The sequence below is a fragment of the Sinocyclocheilus anshuiensis genome, unplaced genomic scaffold (assembly GCF_001515605.1).
Source record: "Sinocyclocheilus anshuiensis isolate Anshui unplaced genomic scaffold, SAMN03320099.WGS_v1.1 scaffold1877, whole genome shotgun sequence".
NCBI classification, from domain to species: domain Eukaryota; kingdom Metazoa; phylum Chordata; class Actinopteri; order Cypriniformes; family Cyprinidae; genus Sinocyclocheilus; species Sinocyclocheilus anshuiensis.
Genome location: NW_015540967.1, coordinates 266961 through 277160, shown reverse-complemented (window position 1 = coordinate 277160; position 10200 = coordinate 266961). Strand labels below are relative to the sequence as shown.

Here is a 10200-nt window from a genome sequence, read left to right as displayed (position 1 = left end):
TGTGTGTGTGTGTGTGTGTGTAAAACTTGTTTTTGATATCCTTCATATTCTGTGTGCTGGTCAGTTCACAGCAGTGATAGAAATGAATCTTTTCCAGTAAGTTTAAATTGATTTTTACATTTTATGGGCATTTTTACCTTTTTTTTCTAAAAGTGTGCATCATCTTTTGAGTCAAATTCTTACATTTAATAAGTCGATTAGAATAATAAGACATTAGGGCTGTTACCAGTATCAGTATCAACAAAATTTGTCTTTACAATGCAGCGGAAACTCAGAAGCTGCATCTGAAGAGGCATTTAGATGTAGGCCTATTTGCACACTGTTTAATTGAGCTCAGAGGGACATGAATGCATTTAACCTGCAGTTACAAATGCATAAATAATAATTTGTTATTTTAAACATAAAACATTAACTACTGATATTTACAATTATTTAAAAAATGAAAAGATACTTTAAAGGTGGGGTATGTATTTTTTCAAAAACGCCTTTGAAAACTGAGTCGGGCCGAGTACCAAAACAAACTTGTAGCCAATCAGCAATAAGGGGCGTGTCTACTCATGATGTGGAGGAGAGAGTGCTCAGTGCACAGGAGGTCAGACATGAGCCGAGCGACAACAGAAAGATATGATGGCGGATAAAAACAAATGAGGAAAATGTCTGCGGAACAAAAGAAGGCTTACGATAAGGCAAGAAGTAGGACCCGTGTAAATATCGGATCAGCTTTCCAGCACTGGAGAGAACTCAAGGAGCGGAAGGCCTGCGATCGGACGCCGAGGTTGCTTTGTTTCTTCTCGATAGGTGAGTAATACCGTGTCTACAGTGGACGCGAAAAGAGACCGCTGAAAATCTTCTGAAATTTGTGTCAATACGTCATAAATAGAACGCAGCAGCAGTTTTCTGTCGGGGATTTGTCGTGTCGCACCGCATCCAGTGTAGACAGCATCACTGATTATAATGAGTTCTATAGTATTTTGCCGCGCCGCTCGTGTCCGGTGTAGACACGGTGTAACATTGGTTTTGCTTTGTTTCACAGAACTAATCGTTGCCTGGGTTGCGTACGTATGTGTGGGGCGGAGCTATCAAAATAGGGGCGAGACCCTTTTGGGGTAGGGGCGTGTTTGTTTTGGTGATTTGAAACATCAACATTGGCTACCAAAAATCACTTACCCCACCTTTAAATGTGAAATTAAAACCACCAGTAGGTGGCAGCAAGTCACTGTTAATAAGTGATTCATTGCGATTGAACTGAATCATTTAAATGGTTGATTCATTCAGGAACGAAACACCGTCAAGTTGCTCAGAGATGCAAAACAGCGCTGTGGCTGTGCTTAGAATTATTTTTTTGTTGGCAAAATAGAGCAAAAACAGGCAGTATCGTGTCTAAAACATAAGTCTCTTAATATTAACTTCTTGTTTATTGAACTGTTGCATAAAATCAGTATCACATTTGTAATCATGCTGATTTTTAGAGGTGAAAACTGGCACTCTTTGTGTGATATTGACTAACTTTCTTTCTGTGGTATTTTTATGCATAACTGTGTGGGGAGTGTGTGTGTGTCACAGAGAGAGAATGAGACAATCAGCATGAATGGCGCTTATTCTTTCACAAAGCATAGCTAATGTTAACTTAGGGACATCATAACTAGCCACCATATATTGATTTACGGTCTTAAATATGTCCAGCGTTTATCGGGTTGTGCGTCAGTAATAATGGTCCGTGGAAAACCCAGTGTTCCATGTGTAGTTACAGTAAATGGTCTAAACGAAGCCTTGAGGCAAACAATTTGCCTCAATTTTTTGTATTCGAGTTACTCAAGGAATCGTTTCAGCCCTACTGATATCCTGAAAGTTACAAAGATAGTGTCATTGTGCTGACAAGCACATGAAAAAGTGTGTCACTGTGTTAATGTGTATAATCTATTTATTCTTTCCTTTACCTGAATGTAGCTTTTCTGCAGTTCTGCTCTCATTTGCTCCTAAATTTTCCACTACACAGTGCCAGAATTGACCAAGCCTCCATCTGCACAGTCTCCTGCCACCCCCAACTCAGCTTCCCCCAGCCCTGGCCCCGTCCCCTCTTCAACCCCATCCGCTGCCACCCCGGCTGCTGGCGCCCTCCCTCAGGGTGGGAACAATGCTAAGCGGCCGGCGGTGGCCAACGGACAGCCCTCCCCCGCCACACAGAATTCTCAGCGCTACATGCCCCGTGAAGTGCCCCCTCGATTCCGTTGCCAGCAGGACCATAAAGTGCTACTGAAGAGGGGCCAGCCACCACTGTCCTCCATGCTGCTGGGGGGAGGCAACAGCGGGGGAGACAGCCCCAATGAAACAGTGGCTTCTGCCTCAGGTAAGAATCATCAAGTGAATAATTTGACTAACAGAAAAAGTGGAACTTTTTAAGGCTCTTTATTTAGAGAAATATGTAAAAGAAATCACAAACAATAAGTTCTTTACATACACTTTACAGGTTTGATTTCAGTTAGACTGAAACATTCATTTGTCTTTTTAAAATGTAAGCTTTTTAGTGAAATTGTCCATTTGTCTAACAAATCTAGATGATGTAAATGTTGTTCAGCTCCAAACACAACGCAAGGTATTGTACCAGTCTGTATCAAATTTTAGAATACTCATTGTGTCCTGTATGCTTGCAGTATACTTACACGCTGTAGTGTACACATTTCTTTGGAGGGAGTTTACAGCTTACAGCAAAAATGAAAGTTCATATAAATGAATTTTTTTCTGAGAAACACTCTAAAGATATTTTGATAAATATCTGTGTTTTTGTCAGTACAATGAAAGTCCAAGTCCCAAGTGTTGCGAGTCCAGTGTTGTTTTGAAACTCAATTACTTAATTGTATGGACAAAAGCAGTTCTTCAAAATATCTTATTTTGTGTTTCACAGAAGTTATGCAGGTTTGGAATGGCATAGGTGAGTAAATGATGACAGAATTTTTGGGGTGAATCATCCCTTTAAGACTTTTGAGACTTGTTTGTATCATATTGGTTTAGTTTATATACATGTAGGTTGTGTGTCATAAGAAAATAATCTTGGAGGTTCATGAATAGTTTGGTATTTTGTTTCCAGATCCAAGCCAGGGCCTTGTGGGTCCAGCTGCTCCCTCACTGCCCCATACATCATCCTCCTCATCAATCGCTGCTTCTTCTTCTTCTTCAAATTATGCAAATTCCATGTGGGGGAACAGCTCTGGCAGTCAACCCCTCTCTCAGGGCAGGGAAAAGGTGATAGTGGACCGGTCAGACCTGGAGGAATGGCCCAGTATTGCTGCTGGGGATGGGTCAAAGGCAGGGGATACAGCAGGTACCGGAGGTGCGGACAGTAGCGGAATTCTGAACTGCAGCACCTCATGGGGTGAGAGGCATCTCCAGCAGCAAGCGAAAGTTGTGGGAGGAGGAAACGGGAGAAAAGGAGTGAATTCTGGCAGCCCTTCCCCACCCACATCCTCCGGTTCACCCAATGAATGTATGCAGTCTGGTAGTGTTTGGGCTTCATCCTCCCATGAACTCATAGGGGGGAATGCAGTAGCAGCAGGCTCATTTCCCCCCATATCTAAAGCTGCCCCTCTCCCAGGGAGCTCCGATAGCTCCCTTGGTGTCAGCTGTGGGATTCCAGGTGCCAATTTTACCCCTAATGCCAATCCCTCTGCTTGGCCAGCCCTGGTACAGGAAGGGGCTGGGACAGTTGCAACAGAGGGTGGCTCCTCTTCCCTCCAAAGCTCATCTTTGTCTGCCAGCAACCCTCTTTCTGTGAATCAAGACTCTCATCAGCACCAACTTCACCAAATACAATCCAGAGACAGAGAGCCATCCTGTGGAGAGTGGGGTGGTGCAGCACTGGAAGCAGGAGCAGGACCAAAAAACACAGGGGTGGCAGAGGGGGCTGATATGGACTCTGGAAGCACAGGTGGAGGGGACGGCTCCACTTCTTCTTCCTCCTCCACCAGCTCATCATTGTGGAGAGCTCAGCCTTTCCCTGCAGACTCCAAAACGGGTGCCTCAAGGACTGAATCTTGGGAGGATGGAGCAGGAGGGAGCTCCGTGTCTGCTGAAGGCAGGAAAGCGTGGGGTTATGCCAGTCAGGATGATCGAGGAGATTTGACGAGGGGAAGTGCATGGGGAACAGGAAGTGGGGGTCAGACCCCCGGGGTATCTCAGGGAGCGTGGGGTCGGGACCATATGTTGGTTGGGGAGTGGGGGGCGTCCAGTGGTGTTGGGGGTGTCAGCAATCCAGGTGGGAAAGATGGTTCGAGCAGTAACAGCAGCAGCGGCGGCGGCAGTGTCGGTAACCCGACGACTTCCTCCTCCACACCTTCAAATATGACAAGAGCTTGGGACAATCAGAAAGGAGTTGGGGATGTAGGAGCAGGAGACTCGAGTGAGTGGGGAGGCCAGGGTAGCAGAGGTGGGGAATGTACCTCATCCTCCAGTGGCGGAGGAAACTCCAGAAGTGGCAATCAGCACCATGGCCACCACCGCGCTCATCAACCTCCCAACCCTGAAGTGACCTTACAGAATCTGCTTAGCCGGTCTGACCTGGACCCCAGAGTGCTGTCCAACTCTGGTTGGGGTCAGACACAAATCCGTCAGAATGTGGCATGGGATTTGGAGGGAGGTGGCGGAGCAGCGGCACCAGGTGGAGCAGAATCCTCATCTACAATGAGTGCACCTGCCCACGCTCAACCGTACTCTGGTCCATCTACCACCACAACTACTGATCCATCTTCCTCCTCTCTGCTCCAAGGTGCAGCTCTAAATGCCAACTTGAACTCAAACTCCATCCTCGGGCCACCCGCTGTTTCACCTGGTGAAGGTTGGGATAACAGTAGTAGCAACAGCAGTTCTTCTTTGCATGCCAGAAGCTCTCCACCCTCGGGTGTCAATATCCAAAACCCTGGCGTCTCACAATCTGTGTCGTGTCTCGTCGGTGGACAAGGCAAGCCATCCGGGGGTTGGGGAGGGACTGCTTCATCAGAGGGCCATGGGAAAGGTTGGGACAGCGAAGGACATGAGTGGCGAGAATGTAGAGCAGGGAGCTCGTCAGGCAGGTGGGGAGATTTCCAAACACAGGGTACTCCATCAACTGGAGGAAGTGGCTGGGGAGACAGTCAGGAGGAGAAAGGAACAGGCGGTTGGAAAGAAATGGGACGGGGGGATGCGGGCAATAGGGGAACGAGAGGTAGCAGCGACTGGGGAGAGAATGAGCCCAAATCATGCAGTGGGGGTTGGGGGGATGGGAAGAGTGGTGGAGGTACTAGTGGGGACTCAGAAGTGGGTACATGGGGTAATTGGGATGAGGGAGCTCCTAGAGGGTCATGGGGAACTGGAGGTAAAGGGGCAGGTGGAGACATGGGTGGCAAATCTCACCAAGGCTGGGGTGGGAAGATGCACCCGTCACAGATGCCAAACAGCCAATCGGCCTCACAGAAAGGCCCGGCACAACAGCAGCAGCAGCAACAACAATCACAGCCTCAGCAGTGTCAGTCGGTGGACACAGGGGCCATGCAAGGGGGCTGGGGAAGACCAGCAGGTCCTTCAGCTCAGAGCCAAAGTTCAGGGTGGACTTCAGGGCCCATACCCCAAGTTTCCAGTGACTCTGGAGACACATCAGAGCCCAGTGGTTGGGAGGAGCCTTCTCCACAGTCCATCAGCAGGAAAATGGAGATTGATGATGGAACATCTGCTTGGGGTGACCCCAACAACTACAACAACAAAAGTGTGTGGGATAAGAACAATGCCCCATCTGGCCAGGCACAATCAGTGTCCCCTCAGCAAGGACCCCCAACCCTACAGCAGCAGCCACCTGGAAGAATGCCAACTGGCCTTGGGAATAGGGACATGAACCTTCCACATTCAACAAACAAGGGGCCAGGAATAGGTAAGAACGTGTGCTTTCCTTTGAAGTAGGGGTGGGCGATATGGAAAAATTATATCACAATTTTTTTTAGAAATATCACGATTCACGATTTTATCACGATTCTTTGTCATGTTGGTTTTACTATTTTGTAAGTTGTTTGAGCATAACATCCAAACTAATTTCCCTATTATAAAAACAAAGGTTTCTTTTTATCTTTTACTTTCAAGGTAACAAGATAAAATAAAAAAAGGCGGATATTAGGGATGGGCATTCCAAGCAAAAATAATATTCGAAAACCGCAGGGTATTATTCAATTATTATTCGAAAATCGCACCCCTTCCCCGCATGCACGCACAAACACCCATAAACTGAGAGAGGGAGAGAGACGGGATTCACACTTTCAATCTGTACTATTAACTGTTTAATTCAGAAGATAGGCTGCCTTAACTCAAGCCATATAATGATTGTAACGTGCTGAAACATATTATAATAAACACAACCGAATGATGGCACTTATTAACATAACAGTCCGTCGATTAGCATAAATGTACTGCTCATAAGGCTAGGACATTTCCATTTCAAAAAATGAAACCCCTAAAGTGAACAGATACGAGATGGGAGGAAAAATATACTTCGATATCTTCTGTCGCAATTATATCGTTGGGTAATTATACTGTATATAAACTGCGGGCATCAGGGAGCCATTATTAATATGCGGGGCATTTAAATCCCTTTTGAACACGCGCTTGTTTTTTACTTTCACTTTCGAGATGCGCGATCACACGTACGGAGCAACACTCAGCATGTAACAGGCTACCACTAGCAAGCGGCTAACCATGTCCCTTTAGTGGCTCCGTAGAAAGCGTTATTTGTTTTCCGCACTTTCTGAACATGGAAGAACTCTTATTTGACATCGTCCCAAGTTACTGTAACCGTTATATGCTACGCAAGTCTTTTTTTATGCCACGCAAGTCTACACTGTGCGCGTGAGACAATGTGTTCTTCTGTTGTTTTTGACAGCTTTTAGGTGCGTTATTGGCAGCGCCACCCTCTGCTTACATGAACGCGTCACCACCACATTAGCACGGAAAACATGGGGAGATTTTTTAAGACAATAATCGCACAACCTATTCGATATTCTATATTTAAATCAACTAATTGAATATTCGAAAATCGTGACCCATCCCTAGCAGATATTTAGGCCAAAGTGGGCGAAGATAAAAATCTTTGTCATTATTTTATCTTTGTTATTAAAAAATAAGAACAAAGATACACATTACAACTACACATAATATACAAATAAATTAAACAGTGCTTTATTTTCAGGTACAATAGGTGTATTTAGCAGTAGCATTCAAGAAATTGAATGAACAAATATAAAAATAAAACATTATATAGACGGATTCCTAATACAACTGTTTGAAAGATCTTCAGTCAAGAATAGTGAGGGATTTTTTTCTTTGCATTTTGTTGTTTTATTATCGTTAAAGGAATAGTTCACCCAAAAATAAAAATACTGTCATCTGTCTGTCAATTCTGTCATAGTTAGGGCTGTGCAAAAAATCGAATGCGATTTTCATGTGGATCTCGTCAGTAAAGCCGCTCCTGTGAGTAGTAGTAAATCTCCAGCACGTGCTTTCAGATGGAGCGGCATTTACTTTACAGAGCCATAGTTCACTGACAAGCTACACAAAATCGCGTTCAAAATCGCAGGCGATTCATTGCCGATTTTGAACCCGATTTTGTGTAGCTTGTCAGTGAACTACGGCTCTGTGTAGTAAATGCCGCTCCATCTGAATGCGTAGTGTTAGTGTTTTATTTTTTACATAGTGTTTTATTTTTATACCATCATTTACTCACTCAAAAGTTGTTTTAAACCTGAAGGAGTTTATTCTTCTGCTGAACATAAATGCTATTTTGAAGAACGTGAAAAACCAAACAATGGCTGGTCCACAGTGACTTCCATAGTATTTTTTCCTACTATCAAATTTAATGTGGACCAGCAACTGTTTGGTTACCCACATTCTTCAAAATATCTTCTTTTCAGTGTTCAGCACAAGAAAGAAATTAATACAGGTTTGGGACAACATGTGAGTGAGTAAATAATGACAGAAATTAAATTTTAGGGTGAACAATCCCTTTAACACTAGAACCGCCAGGGGTCGCTGTATACCTAAAACCGCCAGTGGGTAAATTTTACCCACGCACATGACAGCTGTTTCTGAATGGCTAAAGAACATATTATTTCACTGCATTATGCTACTGTCTTCACAAAGAAGTGTCTAGAGTCATGAAATCATTATGTCTAGTCATCAACTATATTTTTGTACTGTTGTTTTATGTTCAAAACTTTTTTTATGCAGGCTACACAGTCACTTTTCATAACGGTCAATATTACGCTAAACAAGCCTGCACTGACAACGAGAATTAGAAGGAAGTAAATACATATTTAGGTGGTGTAACAGGCTATTATAATACAATGTCATTAATCAATATATTAAGATAACCTATGTTATTTAAATTACTAAAATAGCCTATAGACAATAATGAGCAATAATAATTCACCACATTGCATAGGATGATGCGATGACAAATTCAAGCGCACAGCTTCACCTAATTAATTATTAATTTGTTTAGTTATATCATTTATAATTTGAATTATACAAGAAGAACACCAATAAACTTCGGGTAATCAAAAAAAAAAAGGTTTTATTCATTAGCCTACATCAGATCTGATTTTTTTTCTTCAGGAAACAGGCAGACTAGAATAAATATCAACACAGAAGCGAACAATAAACGATAAAAATGGCAAAACAAAAATTAAATAATTAATCCAAATTTTGAACAATTATGAGTAACATTAGGATAAAACAACTAAATATGATATTGATCGCCGTCAGATGCTGAGCCGACAGGACGCTTTACTTATCTCCCCACCATCAGACTCTCCATCGCTCATGGCATTTAGTGCTTCTTATACCTCTTCAGCATTTATAAATCGCCGCCTTTTACTCATTTTGTCTTTATTTATGAAACTGATAACCGCTAATCCAGTGAGTGAAAGGTGTTGCCTAGCAATGTACTATGTTAAAACATAAGCAGCACGAAAATGACAGCGCGAACATACAGGCATTATATAGTGGGTAAATTTGACCCGCGCTGGCGCTTATAGGTATAAATGCCCCGTTTTTTGATCTGGTTTTATCTAAACAGTTTTTAACAACAGGGGATTGTAAATCACACAATTTTAGTAAAAGTCAGTGACTGGGAGACTTGAATGTTTTATTAAAAATATTTTATGTACGTTTTAAAAACAGCCACGGGTAAAATTTACCCCAAATGAAACATTTAACCGGCAAGGCTTTAAAGCAGATGCAAATAATGTACTTTTGTGACACTGAATAATACTGTGTCCTGTGAGAGTAACTCTACCACTGAGTTAATACTGATGTGAATGCATGTGGCGTTGAACAGTATATTGAGATGGAGGTGCCAGAACTGCAACTGATAGAATATGCACTGTAGCACGATAATACGATATTTCTTCAAAAGCAGATCGTGGAGACATTTTTATTAGGGATGCACCAAAATGAAAATTCTGGACTGAAACCGAAAATTCTGGATGCACTTGGTCGAAAACCAAAACCGAAAATGCATTGTAATGATTGTTTATTATTTTATTAAATAATATAAAGTAATTTTGTAAGGTTTTTTAAATTTAACTCAATTTTAATGATACTGAATTAAAAAAACACAAGCCAATAAAATAACCACACTTTTACTGAAAGTAACACAATAAAACTGGACAGAATTTATATTAATATTGATAACACTTTACAATAAGGTTCATTAGTTAACATTAGTTCAATCATGACAACTCTCAGAAGATTTTAACATGGTGATGGATATGACAATGTTAATGTATTTGGTCTTGGCGGAAAAGATCTGCTACGCTGCTGCTGAATTGCTGCTGCTGTTGGTTATTGCTGTAGTTGTAGATTATTGCTGCTGCAAGCAAGTACAGGAACTTGCTACTGCCAATGCATGCGGCGATACGGTGCCGTGAGTATTTAAGACATACTGCTGCTGTACAAATAGCATATAAAATAACCCATAGCAGATCTATACAGGTGGAGCTGGGGAAGGTGGAAGGTTTCAGAGAAACTCTGAAAGCGCGCTGCAGGAATCTTGAGTGAATGATAGCCAGCCATATAAATGCAAGGCAGTAAGCTCATTGGCTGCATATGCAGCATGAACCAATCAGCTTGTGCCAAGTCATTTAACTCTCTGAATATCATCAGTTACCTTAACAACCCGTCAGCCTGCGC

The 10200-nt window shown here is 42.7% G+C and overlaps 1 protein-coding gene across 3 annotated transcripts in view; it reads left to right on the top strand.

Moving 5' to 3' along the window:
• Nucleotides 1-10200, top strand: part of tnrc6ba (trinucleotide repeat containing adaptor 6Ba) — a 63858-nt gene that overhangs the window by 6281 nt on the left and 47377 nt on the right. Inside the window, exons 4-6 of one of the 3 annotated variants that reach the window (XM_016488290.1) lie at nucleotides 1997-2347; nucleotides 2903-2929; nucleotides 3086-5893. In XM_016488290.1, coding sequence (XP_016343776.1) covers nucleotides 1997-2347; nucleotides 2903-2929; nucleotides 3086-5893 — 3186 coding nt within the window. Of the gene's footprint in view, nucleotides 1-1996; nucleotides 2348-2576; nucleotides 2594-2902; nucleotides 2930-3085; nucleotides 5894-10200 lie in introns of those variants that run through there. The other 2 variants (XM_016488293.1, XM_016488291.1) reach the window with 2 other exon arrangements.